At 45.3% G+C, this 20,515-nt stretch overlaps 1 protein-coding gene across 1 annotated transcript in view; it reads left to right on the top strand.

Annotated features, from left to right (window-relative positions):
- Positions 1-4,204: 4,204 nt before the first annotated feature.
- The window catches only part of LOC124776435 (ATP-binding cassette sub-family C member 4-like), a 261,830-nt gene continuing 245,519 nt past the window's right edge, over positions 4,205-20,515 (top strand). The window contains exon 1 of the mRNA XM_047251434.1: positions 4,205-4,347. Within this exon, the coding sequence (XP_047107390.1) occupies positions 4,274-4,347 (74 nt within the window). The 5' untranslated portion in view covers positions 4,205-4,273. The remainder of the gene's footprint in view (positions 4,348-20,515) is intronic.

Below are 20,515 nucleotides of genomic sequence, written 5' to 3'. Positions count from 1 at the left end.
AAAGAGGGCATCAACACCGATTCTCAATCAACGTATGGGCAGGCGTACTTGGCGATACGTTCTACCACAAAGGTTAACTGGGCCGCATTACCTGGACTTTCTCATTAATGTATTATTATGTTGCTGGAGCCTGTACAATTGCAACAACGAATACAAATGTGGTTCATGCATGATGGTGTACCAGCACACTTTCTTCTCAATGTGCGCGCACATCTGACGCAGACATTTCAGGACCGCTGTACTGGTCGGTGGGGTCCCCACACGTTGGCCTGCTCGTTCCCCAGACCTCAATCTCCTAGAATTTTGATTGTGGGGACACTTGAAGGGACTGGTCTACGCCACACCAATCAACGATGTGCGGACACTACAGAGTCGCGTCTTCAGTGCCTGCCAGCAGGTACAACAACAACCTGGTATACTTCAAAGGGTGCGTCATTCCTTATGCCGGAGGGCAGAGAAGTGTATTGTCATGAATGGACGCCACGTTGAACACCTCCTGTAAACACATTTCCGGACCCTACGTTTATTGGACTTATCCCTGAAAGTATGCATTTCCTGACCAGTGTTTGTTGGACTAATTTTTCTTGTTTCGATGAGTACTACAACCTCTCCAAATATTCGACCCTTATTTTGAACACGCTGTGTAATGTGTTTTATGAGTAATTTTGTAAATTTTTTGTAATTTTACATCGAGAAGCGCTTAAGTAATACACACATGGGTCGAAGGTAGAGGGGGTGGGGAGAGCAGGGTGTCATATGGTCATGACCACTAAGTTGTATACGCTAAAAGATTATGACATGTATTAATTTCCTTATTTTCCAGCTAACTTTCCAAGAATATAGCGCCATGAGAACAAAGAATCGTGATTATGACAAGAAATTCTAAAAAGATTCAAGGTTCGTTTAACACAGGACGCTTCTTAGTTTTGTTTCTGAGAGATAGCCCATGTAGAAAACATTCGTGTCAAGAAAAGCCGCCAGTTCACTGTCCTGCTGCCGACAACAAATCCGACACGGTTCGTGAGTCCACAGTTGGAAATGACAAACCACAGGTAATTGAGGAAAGGCAGGGCAGAAGAGGAAGGGTGTTCCATATCTTCGGCCTGGAATCTCATTGAATGGAGTAGAATTGTCTTCAGAGATGAGTAAACTGAGTCCCAGTGACCAGCGAAGATGTGTCTGGAGAAGCTCCAGACAGCAGTGGAATGCCAAGCTGACAGTCGCCCACCATACGGCCCGACAATCAGGACTGGTGGTCTGGGATGCCATTTCATTTCACATCAGGATCCATTAGCTTTGTCATCCGCAGCACCCTTATAGCACGGCGGCACCTCGACGATGCTCTGCACCCTTTTTGTTGCTTTTCATGGTAAGCCATCCTTACCTTACATTTCAGCGAGACAATACATCTCCTCCCCCCGCCAACCCCCACACACGGCGAGCATTTCTACTACTTGTCTTCGTGCTTGCCAAACCCTACCTTGACCATCAAAGTCGTTGAATCTCTCCCTATTTGAGAATGTTTGGAGTACTATGGGCAGGGTCCTCCATCCAGCTCAGGATCTGAATGATCTAACACGCCAGTTGGACAGAATCTGGCACGATAGCTCTCAGGAGGACATCCAACAACACTGGCAATCAATGCCAAACCGAATAACTGCTTGCATAAGGGCCGGAGGTGGACCAACGCGTTATTGACTTGCTCAATTTGTGAAGCTTATTCTCTTGAATAAATCATTCAATTTATCTGAAATTGTAATCGTTTATCGGTTTGTGCATATACACTACTGGCCATTAAAATTGCTACATCACGAAGATTCACGCAATTTGGGGGCAGAGATTCTGAGAAATCAGTACCCAGAACAACTACCTCTGGCCGTAATAACGGCCTTGATACCTCTGGGTATTGAGTCAAACGGAGCTAGGATGGCGTGTACAGGCACAGCTGCCCATGCAGCTTCAACACGTTACCACAGTTCATCAAGACTTCATCAAGAGTTCATCAAGACTGGTGTATTGTGACGAGCCAGTTGCTCGGCCACCATTGACCAGACGTTTTCAATTAGTGAGAGATCTGGAGAATGTGCTGGCCAGGGGAGCAGTGGAACATTTTCTGTAACCAGAAAGGCCCGTACAGGACCTACAACATGGGGTCGTGCATTACCCTGCTGAAATGTAGGGTTTCGCAGGGATCGAATGAAGGGTAGAGTCGTAACACATCTGAAATGTAACGTCCACTGTTCAAAGTGCCGTCAATGCGAACAAGAGGTGACCGAGACGTGTAACCAATGGCAACCCGTACCATCACGCCGGGTGATAGCCAGTATGGCGAAGACGAATACACGCTTCAAATGTGCGTTCACCGCGATGTCGCCAAACACGGATGCGACCATCAAGATGCTATAAACAGAACCTGGATTCATCCGAAAAAATGACGTTTTGTCATTCTTGTACCCAGGTTCGTCGTTGAGTACACCATCACAGGCGCTCCTGTCTGTGATGCAGCGTCAAGGGTAACCGCAGCCGTGGTCTCCGAGCTGATAGTCCATGCTGCTGCAAACGTCATCGAACTGTTCGTGGAGATGGTTGCTGTCTTGCAAACGTCACCATCTGTTGACTCAGGGATCGAGACGTGGCTGCACGATCCGTTACAGCCATGCGGATAAGATGCCTGTCATCTCGACTGGTTGTGATACGAGGCCGTTGGGATCCAGCATGGCGTTCCGTATTACCCACCGATTTCATATTCTGCTAACACTCATTGGATCTCGACCATAGCGAGCAGCAATGTCGCGATGGAATAAACTGCAATCGCGATAGGCTACAATCCGACCTTTATCAAAGTCGGAGACGTGATGGTACGCATTTCTCCTCCTTACACGAGGCAACACAACAACGTTTCACCAGGCAACGCCGGTCAACTGCTGTTCGTGTATGAGAAGTCGGTTCGAAACTTTCCTCATGTCAGCACGTTGTAGGTGTCGTCACCGGCGCCAGCCTTGTGTGAATGCTCTGAAAAGCTAATCATTTGCATATCACAGCTTAGAAGAGCGGTTGAACGGAATGGACAGTGTCTTGAAAGGAGGATATAAGATGAACATCAACAAAAGCAAAACGAGGATAATGGAATGTAGTCGATTTAAGTCGAGTGATGCTGAGGGAATTAGATTAGGAAATGATACACTTAAAGTAGTAAAGGAGTTTTGCTATTTGGGGAGCAAAATTACTGATGATGGTCGAAGTAGAGCGGATATAAAATGTAGACTGGCAATGGCAAGGAAAGCGTTTCTGGAGAAGAGAAATTTGTTAACATCGAGTATAGATTTAAGTGTCAGGAAGTCGTTTCTGAAAGTATTTGTATGGAGTGTAGCCATGTATGGAAGTGAAACATGGACGATAAATAGTTTGCGACAAGAAGAGAATAGAAGCTTTCGAAATGTGGTGCGACAGAAGAATGCTGAAGATTAGATGGGCAGATCACATAACTAATGAGGAGGTATTGAATAGAATTGGGGAGAAGAGGAGCTTGTGGCACAACTTGACTAGAAGAAAGGATCGGTTGGTAGGACATGTTCTGAGACATCGAAGGATCACCAATTTGGTATGGGAGGGCAGCGTGGAGGGTAAAAATCGTAGAGGGAGACCAAGAGGTGAATACACTAAGCAGATTCAGAGTTATGTAGGTTGCAGTATGTACTGGGAGATGAAGAAACTTGCACAGGATAGAGTAGCATGGAGAGCTGCATCAAACCAGTCTCTGGACTGAAGACCACAACAGCAACAACAGCATGTCATCTTCGTGGTGCAGCAATTTCAATGGCCAGTAGCGTATACGGACTGACGCGGAGATCTTCCACCATATCCCACTACAAATTCCGCATTTTTTCTACTGAAACTGGCTGAGGAAAAGAGAGGGTTTGAATTATTTGTTGAACACCCCCCGTACTTCTAAAGAAGCCCGTCTCCTATAGGTCCAGAAGCGATATGTTTGACTGTTGCAGCTGTTTCGTCAGGCATTACATCATTTTCCGCAATGCTCCACCCTCTGGGAGCGCGCGAGCCGTGTGCAGCGGGACGCGAGGGGGGCGCGTGGCAGGCCGGAGCTGGTGGCGTCGCTCCCCGCGGCGCGCGATAAGCCGGGCCGGCGGGCGGCAGCCTCCGCTATTAGCCGGCGCGCGGACCGCCAGCCGCCAGTGCACCGCACCGCTCCGCGCAGCAGACGCCGCGCACTCGAGCGCGTCCCACCGCACCGCAGCCGCCGGCAGCCGCCGCCATGGACGCCGGCAAGAAACGCAGCCGCGCCAACCCCAGACAGACCGCCAACCCGCTGTCCGCGCTCCTCTTCTGGTGAGTCCCCGCGACACCTGTTGCTCGCTCCTGCTACCTGCTCGTGTACGAAATCCGGGACCAGGTCGTCCGGCTTCCTGGAAAAGCTGCGCTGAAGTGCAACACATTTACTTCCTTTTGCGTGACCAGGCAACGCGAAAGTGACAAGCGCTTCGTTAGTTCGCTTTCCTACGTCTTTTGAGGTTTTATTGCGAACTACTTTAACAAGGGGTTGTGAAGCAGCTGAATGGGTTGAAAATAAATAAATCACCAGGTCCTGATGGGATTCCAATTCGGTTTTACAGAGAGTACTCTACTGCATTGGCTCCTTACTTGCATTTATCGCGAATCTCTTGCCCAAGGTAAAGTCCCGAGCGACTGGAAAAAAGCGCAAGTGACGCCTGTGTGTAAGAAGGGTAGAAGGACGGATCCTCAAAATTACAGACCAATATCCTTAACATCGGTTTGTTGCAGGATTCTCGAACACATTCTCAGTTCGAATATAATGAATTTCCTTGAGACAGAGAAGTTGCTGTCCATGCATCAGCACGGCTTATAGAAAGCATCACTCCTGCGAAACGCAACTTGCCCTTTTTTCACATGATATCTTGCGAACCATGGATGAAGGGCATCAGACTGATGCCATATTCCTTGACTTCCAGAAAGCGTTTGACTCGGTGCCCCACTGCAGACTCCTAACTAAGGTACGAGCATATGGGATTGGTTCCCAAATATGTGAGTGGCTCGAAGACTTCTTAAGTAATAGAATCCAGTACGTTGTCCTCGATGATGAGTGTTCATCGGAGGTTAGGGTATCATCTGGAGTGCCCTAGGGAACTGAGGTAGGTTAGCTGTTGTTTTCTATCTACATAAATGATCTTTTGGATAGGGTGGATAGCAATGTGCGGCTGTTTGCTGATGATGCTGTGGTGTACGGGAAGGTGTCGTCGTTGAGTGACTGTAGGAGGATGCAAGATGACTTGGACAGGATTTGTGATTGGTGTAAAGAATGGCAGCTAACTCTAAATATAGATAAATGTAAATTAATGCAGATGAATAGGAAAAAGAATCTCGTAATGTTTGAATACTCCATTAGTAGTGTAGCGCTTGACACGTCACGTCGATTAAATATTTGGACGTAACATTGCAAAGTATGAAGTGGGACAAGCATGTAATGGCAGTTGTGGGGAAGGCGGATAGTCGTCTTCGGTCCATTGGTAGAATTTTTGGAAGATGTGGTTCATCTGTAAAGGAGACCGCTTATAATGGTTCAAATGGCTCTGAGCACTATGGGACTTAACTGCTGTGGTCATCAGTCCCCTAGAACTTAGAACTACTTAAACCTAACTAACCTAAGGACATCACACACATCCATGCCCGAGGCAGGATTCGAACCTGCGACCGTAGCAGTCGCGCAGTTCCGGACTGAGCGCCTAGAACCGCTCGGCCACCGCGGCCGGCAGACCGCTTATAAAACACTAATATAACCTGTTCTTGAGTACTGCTCGAGCGTTTGGGATCCCTATCAGGTCGGATTGAAGGAGGACATAGAAGCAATTCAGAGGCGGGCTGCTAGATTTGTTACTGGTAGGTTTGATCATCACGCGAGTGTTACGGAAATGCTTCAGGAACTCGGGTGGGAGTCTCTGGAGGAAAGGAGGCGTTCTTTTCGTGAATCGCTACTGAGGAAATTTAGAGAACCAGCATTTGAGGCTGACTGCAGTACAATTTTAGTGCCGCCAACTTATATTTCGCGGAAAGATCACATAAATAAGATTAGGGCTCGTACAGAGGCATATAGGCAGTCATTTTTTCCTCGTTCTGTTTGGGAGTGGAACATGGACAGAAGATGCTAGTTGTGGAACGAGGTACCCTCCGCCACGCACCGTATGGTGGATTGCGGAGTATGTATGTAGATGTAGACCGTAACAAAGAAAATGTGAGGAAGACTATCCAAACACTGCGCTTTATTGGCAAACACCTAGAACGTGCAACAAATCTTCTTAAGAGACCGACGACACCGCGCTTGTCTGTCTTCTGAAGTACTGTGTGGTATGGGATCCTTATTAGATAGGACTGACGGAGGACACCGGAAAGGTACGAAGTTGGGCAATACTTTTTATATTATCACGAAATAGGGGAGAGAACGTCACAGATATGGTAGCCGAGTTGAGACGACAAACATTAAAACAAAGCAGAATGAGATTTTTACTCTGCAGCGGAGTGTGCGCTGATATGAAACTTCCTGGCAGTTTAAAACTGTGTGCCGGACCGAGACTCGAACTCGGGACCTTTGCCTTTCGCGGGCAAGTGCTCTACCAACTTCCCCCCCCCCCCCCCCCCTTATGTTGATCTAATTTTTTTCGTTACAGTTAGTTCTATTTGTTCGGGGCATACGTCCTACGACGTCCGTTTAAGTTCGTTGTTGATCCATTCACTCAGTTTTTTTATTACAGAGGGCTGCCAACCCTCCGACCGAATACACTGAGCTACCGTGCCGGCACCAACTGAGCTACCCACGCACGACTCACGTCCCGTCCTCACAGCTTTACTTCTGCCAGTATCTCGTCTCCTACCTTCCAAACTTTACAGAAGCTCTCCTGCGGAGACTAGATACTGGCAGAAGTAAAGCTGTCAGGAGGGGACGTGAGTCGTGCTTGGGTAGCTCAGTTGGTCCCGGCACGGTAGCTTAGCGTGTTCGGTCAGAGGGTTACGTGCCCTCTGTAATAAAAAAAACTGAGTTAATCGATCAATAATGAACTTAAACGGTTGTATTACGACGTCCGCCTCGAGCAAATGCAACGAACAAAAGCGAACAAAATGAGATTAAAAAAAAAAAAGTTGGTAGGCCAATTACCCGCCAAAGGCAAAGTTCCCGAGTTCGAGTCTCGCTCCCGCACACAGTTTTAATCTGCCAGATCTTTCATTAAAACAAAGCGTTTATCGTTGCGACGAGATATTTTCAAGGGACTTCAGTCATCAACTTCCTGCTTCGAACGCCAAAATATTATGTTGACTCAAAGAAGGGCAGCTCGTATTGTATTATTGCGAAATAGGGGAGAGATTGTCATGGATGTGAACACGAATTAGGGTGGCAATCATTAAAACAAAAGCGCTTTTTGTTGCAGCGGGATCTTGTCATGAAATTTCAGTCACTAGTTTTTTCCTCAGAGTTTGAAAATATTTTGTTGGCGCCCACCTGCATAGGGAGGAAAGATCATCATGAATAAGAGAAATCAGAGCTCGCACGGAACGACTTAAGTGCTCATTTTTCTCGCTCGCTGTTCGAGAGTGGAAATAGCTTGAAGGTGTTTCTGTGTACCCTCTGCCAGGCACTTAGATGTGAACTGCAGAGTAATCACGTAGATGTAGATGAAAACTTACATAAGGTAAGATATATGTGTTTACTTTCCCACGCTCTATTAGAGAGTGGAACGGCAGAGAAAAAGTCTGGATGTATGAACCTTCTGGCATATACTTAAGTGCCATTTGTAGAGCAATCATGTAGTCGTAAATGTGAAGAATAACGTCAGGATCGTTTCATAAAGATCACCCTCCGTTTCTACACCTGTCTTTTTAACACTTAGACACTGACGAGGGAGTGTGGAAAACGTTACATGCCAATGAAAATCTTTACTTACGAAGCGCTCGCTTCAAAGTTTCTGGTACTGCTGTAAGAAAATATAAAGTCTCTTCCAGACTGGACTGGCATGTTTATATGGTCTCCCCTTGTCACTTTTTGTATACGCCAGTGTTGGTTTCTTACTGAAGCAGACTCTGCTATGTAACGATCGTTCTCTCATAAGGTTTTTCTCACATGCTTCTGTCGTCACAAGTCATCTGTGTTCTCACCTTAGTTACACTTAAGATGAAGGCGAAACGGTGTATTTAATTTGTCTGTGAGTCGCCTAATCTCTGTTCGGTGCAATCATCTTGATGGATGTCCAAGTTCCTGTTTTAATCATTGTTTGAAATGTAAATTTAGTTCTTGTATTCCGCTTTCTGCAAAACACGTTTTTTCTTTATTTTTTTACCTGCAAATGTTTAGCGACCAATGTGCAATCTGCTCTATGCCTCATTCTATTATTTTCGCAGAAGCAACGTGAAACACAGAGAAGACAGGATACAGTTGTCAAAATACAAAGGCAGACATAATAACCACAGAAATAAAATGTTCATATGGCATTATTGGCGGGGAGACACACACTAGGATGTTCGATCGCCTGGTGCTAGTCTTTTTATTTGACGCGATTTCGGCGGCTTGCGCGTCGGTGATGATGAGGACAGCTCACTCGACCATTTCGAGTGGAGAAAATCACCGACCCGGCCGAGAATCGAGTCCGAGGACGTGTGATCGAGAATCAGCAATAATAACCACAATACCACGAGCTACTAACAACACCTATGCTGAGTGGTCAGAAACAGTCTGACAAGCTTGTAATGGTGTTGCAGGTTGTTTTCGCTGGGAAATAAATGTTAAGAAAAAAAATCGATACGTTGAGCCGTTTCCGAGTTGTTTAGCATTGAAGTCAGTCAATCAGGTCCCTACCCGCACAGCTTCAAGCAATTGTACTCGCTAAGATGCGGTAATGCAGAGACATCTGTGGGTACGTGGAGTTACGACTTGCTGAAATGCTCATTACTCCAGAATGACATTTTCACTCTGCAGCGGAGTGTGCGCTGATGTGAAACTTCCTGGCAGATTAAACCTGTGTGCCAGACCGAGACTCGAACTCGGAACCTTTACCTTTCTCGGGAATGTGCTCTACCGACTGACTTACCCAAGCGCGACTCACGACCCGTACTCAAAGCTTTAATTCTGCCAGTACCTCGTCACTTACCTTTTTCCTTTCTTCCAGGAGTCCTAGTTCTACAAGGTTCGCAAGAGAGCTTCTGTGAAGTTTGGAATGTAGGAGACGAGGTATTGGCAGAGTTAAAGCTGTGAGGATGGGTCGTGCGTGAGTCGTGCTTGGGTAGCATAGTCCGTAGAACGCTTCCCCGCAAATGGCAAAGGTCCGGAGTTCAAGTCTCGGTCCGACACACAGTTTTAATCTGCCAGGAAGCTTCATGCTCACTACTATTTAAAACATATCTTTTCAGAAAGTTATAAATTTAAGGTAGGTGCGCAAAAGCTACGTTTGTTCGGTTTGAGGCAACCAAACGAAGAACAAGTAAAGGACAAGTATAGCGACACTAGAGCTGTAAAACTACTGTAGGCTACTGTAGACTGTCTTTTGTAAGCATAGACTACAGTTGTTTTCCTAGTAGGCTTGGTCAATTTAGATCGTACCTGCATTACCTGTATGTTAGGTGTGTTGCATACCTATGGGGCGTTACCTCAATAAGATCCCTTTCTTTGTGTATGCAGTCAGTGTCTTATTAGATTTCCGTAGAAACCGAAAGTGATGAACTGTCTCGAAAATGAGTGAGGATATACAAAGGGCAGCATAAGTTCCGGAACGCTTTTGTTCTACAAGATTATCCTCTCTGTGTTATTTAAAAATAAGCAGTATTTATGGCAAAATGTTTAGTTCTGGGTTTATTTGAAAATTGTTGATTTGTAACGTGAAACAGAGGGGCGTTCTAACAGAAGGAAAGAACGGAAGAGTTATCATATACCGATAGAAAACGCTTTTTCTTTTAAAAAATGCAAAAAAAGAAACATACCAACCTTCGCTTCATACTTCTTCGATCTTATATAAAACACATTTCTGTTGTTCACAAACAACTTTCACATTTATCAGTAATAACAAGAAACTCTTGATTTTGATCATGAAATAGAACGTTGTATTGAACAGAAAATAAAAACAACAATTACATAGAATTTTTTATGTTTGTGCATGTAAACTGTACTTGCATGAAAAGTGACTGCTTTGGTTATATGAAAGTCCAGAAGCTATGCGATCAACTAATTTTTATTATCTATAAAATGTAATTTATGTTATGTAAGGATATAAAAGAGGCAGTGGACTAACGCTGAAAGATGTGCGGTTCTATTTACGTGCAAAGCAAAGAAACAAAAATCAAAGAGAAGTCGTCGGCTCCCCATTTCTCTCACACATATTCATTTATCTTTATTTTCCCACCAATGCTATCAATACTACCGGTGATACTACCATTTACTACCTCATTTATGTACTGTACCAAAACTACCGAACCGTAGTTCTGGTGGAGTGCAAACCAGTGACGCTTTCGTCAAAAATAGGATGAACAATTAGGAACGCTCATGCTATTTGATGATCCATAACGAAAGGCTGTTAGCCCAAAATAGCGGACTGGATTTAGAGCAAGCGCGCTTCCCTTGGGTGCAAGCTAATTCTCAACGTATTTTGCTACTGGATTAAATATAAGAGTACAGTCACAGTCCCCTACGTAACAGGTCATAATAAGAAAAACAGCAACGTCTTAGCTACATTTCTAAGCCGTGTCTATAACAGTCTCCATGATTAAATAGGCAGCAGCAACATTTGAAAATTAGGTGTTGTAGGTAGATAATATGTTCGTTCAAAAGTACCTGGAAATACTAAACACGCTAGAGTCTTGAATTTGATGGAATTACGCTTCGAGCTAAATTTGCAACACAAAAAAACTATGCAGTTGAAGAAAAGCCGATATTTTCTATTTTAGAATGAGTTATCAGGAAAACTAAGCTAGCATCCGCCAGGATAGTTCTGCACTTTAGCACGCAACTTCCGGAATTCGGGAGGACGAACCGGCCCCGTATCGAATCTTCCTGGCTTAACGACGGAGACCAGTATGCTGGCCAGGCTGAAAGTGCTTTTTAGACTGTTGCCGTCTTACCACTGGGTGAATAGTGGTCTGGTACACACGTCTCACCTCGGATACACGAGTCACAAACATTTCGACAAAAACGTTCTCACACTTCCACATTGAACAGCCGGAAATGACTGCTATCTTTTCTCCAACGTACTGAATTACTTTTTGTGCTAAAATATAATGGCAGCCCTCAATCGAAGGTAATACCTTTTAATGATTTATAGTATTTGTCAGGCTTCTTTATTTCCCTTACAGTGCCATTAGAGAGAGATGCTGGCTGTACATTACGAGATATCTCAAACTGTTAACTTTGTTGTATGGCACAAGATACCTTGCAGACATTATTGTATCCCTGTGCGGTATGATTGCCATCCGAACGGATACCGGAAGTGGATCGAAGTCACAGAAATAATATTGTAATCCGAAATTTATTCAGCGTATCGTAGCATACTGAGAAAGTAACAGAGGACCGCCGTCATTGTTGTGCAGATGAATGATCTCGTAGATCTATTTGAGTTCTAATCTCAGGCACTGTTATTATATTCTATAGAGGTGTTGCTTTTGAGTGAACTATTCTGGAATGAAGCAGATGCTACAGTAAATTGCACTGTATTTAATACCACAGGGTCCACTCTCAGTGATACAAAATAAATGCAGTTAACATGTCGGTATAAATTTGATGTAGATATATTGCTGAGAGAATATGTTATTAGTGATAAATTTTATGTCAGTTAGGAGTACTTCTGTACCTCAGCGTGATGTACCAAGCATTTATGCACGTATGGTATGAGACCTAGCAGCTGGCGTAAAATGGCATAAAACAAGTGCATGTGGCTAGGGCCTCCCATCGGGTAGGCCGGTCGCCTGGTGCAAGTATTTTTAGTTGAGGCCACTTTGGCAACTTGCATGTCGATGAGGTTGAAATGGAGGACAACACAACACTCAGTCCCCTAGCGGAGGAAAACTCCGAGCCGGCCGGAAATCGAACCCGGGCCCTTCGCAAGGAATTCTGCCGCTCTGACCATTCAGCTATGCAGGTGGACGTGTCGTGACTAATGAAGTACTGTACCACAGTGAGACTCTCTCTGAGATTTATTGCTTATCGTCAGAAGTCGTCTTAACCATTAGGCTGTCTGAGCACGCTTCCAGATCTGACTTCCATTGTCACGGCTGTTGTAGGAGAAGGAGGAGATTAGTGTTTAACGTCCCGTCGACAACGAGGTCATTAGAGACGGAGCGCAAGCTCGAGTGAGGGAAGGATGGGGAAGGGAATCGGCCGTGCCCTTTCAAAGGAACCATCCCGGCATTTGCCTGAAGCGATTTAGGGAAATCACGGAAAACCTAAATCAGGATGGCCGGAGACGGGATTGAACCGTCGTCCTCCCGAATGCGAGTCCAGTGTGCTAACCACTGCGCCACCTTGCTCGGTCATACACCTTTTTCCGCGAAACTGCACAAAACATATTAAATTTTGTGCTAAACGGCTGTTATCATCTATGGGTTCCGAACACTAAGAAGTTCTCCTACGTAATATGGCGAATAGCAGCAGTAGGGGGAACGGAATCGGGAGAACTTTGGATTCCCCTGTCACATAGGATATTAATAAAATGAATTAAATGAACTGAAAGAGGATAAATGGACAGACGGGCATGAAAATACCATGGGATCAAATTCTGTCACTGTAAAAATGAAATAGCTGGCTATTTTCGATCTTGTCTTTCAACACATTTGAGGACGACGTGGCACGTAATACATCGTTACTATTACGGAAAACTTTCCAACAAGATTCAAAAAAACATTTCAAAAAATAAAATGATCTCTCGTTTTGCACATGCTGCGGTATTCAAAGACATAAACACCGAAAGGGACTGCACTCTTAAAGGGAAACGAAAGGGGAAAAAATCCCATTCGCAGCGAGTGCCTTAGGGCGTGTTTTGAGCTGTGGTTAGCAGAATATAGATCTAGAAATAGGTTCCGGAAACATGGAAAAAATACGACAAGAGTGTGACCAGTCGATTTTGTCCGCACGAAACGAACACGCAAACAGTTCTTTAATTCCATGCGAGACGTTTCGGAAGAAAATAGCCACTATCGTGAGAAGCGTCTGGATGGCTTCCAACTGCCAGATTGTCATAACATTTCTGGAGGGATCGGGCTGTCTCCAACACATGTTTCGAATAAAGATGTTCAACGGAAGACAAGAAAAATGAGACACCAAACGGAAGCATGCAGAAATCTCATTGCTAGCCGTTCCCGTTCGCTGCCTGTAGCGATACAGACGTCACATTTCTATAATCTGATGCTTCATCCGTCGAGTATAAGAATTAAACAAAACTATGAATTTATTAAGTATTTTTCTCCACCGTATTAGTTTCTTCGCACACGTTCCGTCCCAATACAGAGTGTTGAAAACTCCTTATCAGTAGCAATCTTTTTAATCTACGTTAAGAACTCTTAGGCACAGGCCTCTATACCTCTCTATTTTTGACACGCTGGACTCGGATCTGTTCCCGAAGAAAAGTTTGATAAGGCAGTCCTCAGAGAGTTTTCAGTGGGGATTGTGGGCTATGTTGAAGAGATTTCCACAAAGTTTCCTTTGTATCTTCCATGGTCAGTGAGCAGTATTAGGTCATGCGCTATCACACCGCAAAAAGGAAAAGGAAGGAAGATTAGAGTTTAACCTCCCGTCGATACAAGGTCATTTAGAAATCGACCATAAGGTCGGATTACGAACGGATGGGGAAGGAAACCAGGAGAGACCTTTTGAAAGGAAACATCCCGACATTTGCCTGGAGCTATTTAGAGAAATCACTGTAAACTTAAAATCAGGACGGTCGGACTTGGATTTAAAAGATCGTCCGCCCGAGTGGCAGTCCAGTGTTCTAACTACTGCGCCACCCTGCTCAGTCAGACCACAAGAAGATGCATCTACTGCCTCTATCGCAGACCCTGCGGAGTCCATTGGCATAACAGCTTGCACTTTCAGTATGTCTATGACCAAATAAGTACGACAGCAGGCACAAAAATACTGTTATTACTTTCGTTTGGGATGGCGAAATGAGACTTTACTATGTTCTGTTCGCTAGTTACCATCACCTATCAGGATGATTTTCAGAATTTCGTATACTTCATTTAATTGTATCTTAACCTGAAGGTCTTCAGTCACTTGAGAGATTGAAGTATCCCATAATCTAAGTCCGATGGCATTCCTCACCTGCGCTGTATCCCATTTTCACTTTTTGTGCTATATACTTATAATTGATTAAAGTGTAACTAACCACTTTAACAACGCTGAATCACCTGAGCCATCCAAGAATGGTGTCATGGGCTTTTAGCCACGTGTTTAGCGACAGTCAAAGAAGCCCGAAACACTGGGGGAGGCTCTATCCACCGTTTTCTAATGCGAACAACCCTTCACATTTCGCTAGGCTTAGCACTGGATACGCTTTACATAGGCTCACTTTTTGTAAGAAAAGCGGATGTTTTAAATATCTGCTTAATTCCTCCGAGTCGTTATATATTCTTTTAATGTCTTTTACGTTTTGTCAAAATCTTGGTATGTTTTTCTTCTCTTCTGAAGAGGCAGGCTAATGGAATTTTTTCAAGAATTTCAGATATAGCATTTACTGCTTCCAGCTTATTTATCGGAGAGGATACGTTCTTTTCTTGTCTATTCAGAAGTTTACTTTCCCATGACAACCATCGACAGCACTCGTGCTCCTGTGCTGCTGGTCAGGAGCATTACATATACACAACTGGCCATTAAAATTGCTACACCACGAAGATGACGTGCTACAAACGCGAAATTTAACCGACAGGAAGACGATGCTGTGATATGCAAATGATTAGCTTTTCAGAGCATTCACACAAGGTTGGCGCCCGTGGCGCCACCTAAAATGTGCTGACATGAGAAAAGTTTCTAACCGATTTCTCATACACAAACAGCAGTTGACCGGCGTTGCCTGGTGAAACGTTGTTGCGATGCCTAGTGTAAGGAGGAGAAATGCGTACCATCACGTGTCCGACTTTGATAAAGGTCGGATTGTAGCCTATCGCGATTGCGGTTTATCGTATCGCGACAATGCTGCTCGCGTTGGTCGAGATCCAATGACTGTTAGCAGAATATGGAATCGGTGGGTTCAGGAGGGTAATACGGAACGCATTGTTGGATCCCAACGGTCTCGTATCAGTAGCAGTCGAGAGGACAGGCATCTTATACGCATAGCTGTAACGGATCGAGTAGCTACGTCTCGATCCCTGAGTCAACAGATGGGGACGTTTGGAAGACAACAACCATCTCCACGAACAGTTCGACGACGTTCGCAGCAGAATGGACTATCAGCTCGGAGACCATGGCTGCGGTTACCCTTGACGCTGCATCACAGACAGGAGCGCCTGCGATGTGTACTCAACGACGAACGTGGGTGCACGAATGGCAAAACGTCATTTTTTTCGGATGAATCCAGGTTCTACACTCCTGGAAATTGAAATAAGAACACCGTGAATTCATTGTCTCAGGAAGGGGAAACTTTATTGACACGTTCCTGGGGTCAGATACATCACATGATCACACTGACAGAACCACAGGCACATAGACACAGGCAACAGAGCATGCACAATGTCGGCACTAGTACAGTGTATATCCACCTTTCGCAGCAATGCAGGCTGCTATTCTCCCATGGAGACGATCGTAGAGATGCTGAATGTAGTCCTGTGGAACGGCTTGCCATGCCATTTCCACCTGGCGCCTCAGTTGGACCAGCGTTCGTGCTGGACGTGCAGACCGCGTGAGACGACGCTTCATCGAGTCCCAAACATGCTCAATGGGGGACAGATCCGGAGATCTTGCTGGCCAGGGTAGTTGACTTACACTTTCTAGAGCACGTTGGGTGGCACGGGATACATGCGGACGTGCACTGTCCTGTTGGAACAGCAAGTTCCCTTGCCGGTCTAGGAATGGTAGAACGATGGGTTCGATGATGGTTTGGATGTACTGTGCACTATTCAGTATCCCCTCGACGATCACCAGTGGTGTACGGCCAGTGTAGGAGATCGCTCCCCACACCATGATGCCGGGTGTTGGCCCTGTGTGCCTCGGTCGTATGCAGTCCTGATTGTGGCGCTCACCTGCACGGCGCCAAACACGCATACGACCATCATTGGCACCAAGGCAGAAGCGACTCTCATCGCTGAAGACGACACGTCTCCATTCGTCCCTCCATTCACGCCTGTCGCGACACCACTGGAGGCGGGCTGCACGATGTTGGGGCGTGAGCGGAAGACGGCCTAACGGTGTGCGGGACCGTAGCCCAGCTTCATGGAGACGGTTACGAATGGTCCTCGCCGATACCCCAGGAGCAACAGTGTCCCTAATTTGCTGGGAAGTGGCGGTGCGGTCCCCTACGGCACTGCGTAGGATCCTACGGTCTTGGCGTGCATCCGTGCGTCGCTGTGGTCCGGTCCCAGGTCGACGGGCACGTGCACCTTCCGCCGACCACTGGCGACAACATCGATGTACTGTGGAGACCTCACGCCCCACGTGTTGAGCAATTCGGCGGTACGTCCACCCGGCCTCCCGCATGCCCACTATACGCCCTCGCTCAAAGTCCGTCAACTGCACATACGGTTCACGTCCACGCTGTCGCGGCATGCTACCAGTGTTAAAGACTGCGATGGAGCTCCGTATGCCACGGCAAACTGGCTGACACTGACGGCGGCGGTGCACAAATGCTGCGCAGCTAGCGCCATTCGACGGCCAACTCCACGGTTCCTGGTGTGTCCGCTGTGCCGTGCGTGTGATCATTGCTTGTACAGCCCTCTCGCAGTGTCCGGAGCAAGTATGGTGGGTCTGACACACCGGTGTCAATGTGTTCTTTTTTCCATTTCCAGGAGTGTATTTACAGCATCATGATGGTCGCATCCGTGTTTGGCGACATCGCGGTGAACGCACATTGGAAGCGTGTATTCGTCTTCGCCATACTGGCTATCACACGACGTGATGGTATGGGGTACCATTGGTTACACGTCTCGGTCACCTCTTGTTCGCATTGACGGCACTTTGAACAGTGGCCGTTACATTTCAGATGTGTTACGACCCGTGGCTCTACCCTTCATTCGATCCCTGCGAAACCCTACACTTCAGCAGGATAATGCACTATCGCATGTTGCAGGTCCTGTACGGGCCTTTCTGGATACAGAAAATGTTCGACTACTGCCCTGGCCAGTACATTCTCCAGATCTCTCACTAATTGAAAACGTCTGGTCCATTGTGGCCGAGCAACTGGCTTGTCACAATTCGCCAGTCACTACTCTTGATGAACTGTGGTATCGTGTTGAAGCTGCATGGGCCGCTGTATCTGCACACTCCATCCAAGTTCTGTTTGACTCAATGCTCAGGCGTATAAAGGCCCTTATTACGGCCAGAGGTAGTTGTTCTGGGTACTGGTTTCTCAGGATCTATGCACCCAAATTGCGTGAAAATGTAATCACATATCAGTTCTAGTATAATATATTTGTCCAATGAATACCCGTTTATCATGTGCATTTCTCCTTGGTGTAGCAATTTTAATGGCCAGTAGTGTATTTCAGTTGGTGTTCTAGGATTTTCCATCCATTGATCGACCATATAGTCTTCGAATTTCATGAGAGTTTCTCCACTGAGCACTTCCTTCGTTATTACTATCCATTCATCATCAACACTCTTAGGCGGAAGATAATCCACTGCAGCATACATGGGAAAAAAATTGGACTTCTTCTCTACCCCTGTATTCCTCCATTAATCCCAGTTTTTGCATTTTCTTCCACAGACAGTGGTTGAAGCCAAAATTACAACCGGGAAGGGGTGTTTTAACAGCTTTAATAGTAACCATTTCAAAGTCTAACTTCAGTTCATGATGACCACCCAGTCATCACATTTTTCCGTCCAGTTAAAAGGCTTTCATACGTATTTTGACTTTTGTCTGAGAGCAAAGTAATAAAATAGGAAATACCTTCGTTTCTTCTTCTGTGCTTTCGATGTTAATGTGTATGTGTACAGTTACTGTGACTGTTTCTAATAATTGACAAGTGTCCCGTCTACAAGAACAATACCACTTTCACACAGAATTTTCTGCGCTTCTTCACAGCCGAACACCCAAGTCACAACCTTCTACAGGAAGGCTAGCAGAAGCGACCCGCAAAACTACTGTTCAATACCTTTAACATCCATTTGCTGCAGATTCTTAGAACATATTCTGACCTCAACAGAATGACCTCCTCAATGCCATATAGTATGGATTCCGGAAACATATTTCATGTGAGACCAAATTCGCACTTTTCTCACTTGACATCCTGAAAACTATGGATCATGCCAATCAGGTAGCTGTAGTTTTTCTTGATTTTGGAAAAGGATTTGACTAAGTACGACACATACACGTACTATCGAAAGTACGACTGTCTACATCTACATATATACTCCACTAGCCACCAAGCGGAGTGTGGTGGAGGGAACAATTCACGCCAAAGTCATACTCCCCCCACCCGCTCTCCATCTGTTCCATTCGCTGACCACGCGAGGGAGAAACGACTGTGTGAACGCCTTAGTACGATCTCTAATTCCCTCTAATTCCCTTATCTTTGAATGGTGATCATTGCGCGATTTGAAAGTTGGTGGTAATAATATATGCTCTACATCCTCGATGAAGATCGGATTTCGGAATTTAGTGAGCAGCCCCTTCTGCTTAGCGCGTCGTCTATCTGCAAGTGCGTCCTACTTCAAATTTTCTATGAGATTTCTAACGCTCTCGCGATGGCTAAATGTAATAGTCACGAATCTTGGCGCTCTTCTTTGCACCTTCTCAATCTCTTAAATCAGATTCAACTGGTAAGGGTCCCATACAGACGAACAATACTCTAAGACTGCACGAAATAACTTATTAGCAGCTATTTCCTTTGTTGAAGGACTGCATCGCTTCAGGATTCTACCAATGAACAGCAATCTAGAGTTCGCCTTACCCCTTACTTGCGTAATCTGTTCATTCCATTTGAGATCATTTCGAATAGTCACACCCAGATACTTGACGGATGTTACAGCTTCCAAAGACTGGGCATTTATTTTGTACTCGTACATTAATGGGGATTTTCGCCTTGTTATACGCAGTAGGTTACACTTACTAATATTGAGAGATAATTGCCAGTCATCACACTAAGCATCTATTTTCTGCAAATCCTCATTGATTTGTTCACAACTTTCGTGTGATACTACTTTCCTGTAGACTACAGCATCATCGGAAAACAGTCTAATGCCGCTGTCAGTACCATCAACCAGATCGTTTATGTAAATTTTAAAAAGCAGCGGACCTATTACGCTGCCCTGGGGCACACCTAAAGTTAGTTTCTGTTGAAGTCACCCCGTTCAGGACGACATACTGCTCCCTGTCTGTTAAAAACTTTCTATCCAACCGCATAAGTCATAGGAGACCGTAAGCGCGCACTTTTTGGAGTAAGCGACAGTGCGGAACTGAGCCGAACGCCTTTCGAAAGCCGAGAAATATGGCATCAACCTGTAAGCCGGTATCTAGAGCCTGTTGTATATCATGCACCAAGAGTGCCAGCTGTATCTCGCATGACCGCTGTTTCCTAAAACCGTGCTGGTTTCTGCAGATGAGCTTCTCAGGGTCTAGAAAGGTCATTATGTCTGGACACAAAATATGTTCCATGATTCTACAACAAATCGATGTCAGTGAAATTGGCCGGTAATTATGTGCATCCGATTTTCTACCCTTCTTCTAGATTGCTATGACCTGGGCTTTCTTCCAGTTCGGTGGAACTTTCCGCTGTTTCAATGATCTCTGATAGATGATGGACAAGAATGGCGCTATATTTGTAGCATAGTCAACATATAATCTTACGGGGATACTGTCTGGGCCAGATGCCTTCCTGGCGTCTAAGGATCTTAACTGTTTTACAATCCCAGATACACTAAACACTATGTCAGCCATCCTTGCGTTTGCTCGATAATTGAAAGGGGGAATGGTGCTGCAGTCCTCTACCGTAAACGAGTTTTTGAAAGCTGGGTTTAGAATTTCGGCCTTCTGTTTATCATCATTAGTTACTGTATGACGTATCAAGCGAAATTTGTGACTGGATTAATAATTTCATGGTGCGGAGGTCGCAGGATGTTATCTTGGACGGAGAGTCGTTGACAGATGTAGAAGTAACTCCGAGTGTGCCCCAGTTAAGTGTGCCGGGATCCTTGCTGTTAATGTTGTGTATTAATGATCTTGCAGACAATATTAATAGTAACCTCGGATGATTAATAATGAAGTACTACCTTAAAAAAACTACAAAAATATTCAGTTGTATTTTGACAATATTTCAGAGTGGTACAAAGTTTAGCAACTTGCTTTGAATGTTCATAAATATAAAACTGCGC

Source organism: Schistocerca piceifrons, chromosome 2, assembly GCF_021461385.2.
Source record: "Schistocerca piceifrons isolate TAMUIC-IGC-003096 chromosome 2, iqSchPice1.1, whole genome shotgun sequence".
In the NCBI taxonomy this organism is placed as follows: domain Eukaryota; kingdom Metazoa; phylum Arthropoda; class Insecta; order Orthoptera; family Acrididae; genus Schistocerca; species Schistocerca piceifrons.
This window is presented reverse-complemented; position numbering and strand designations above follow the sequence as displayed.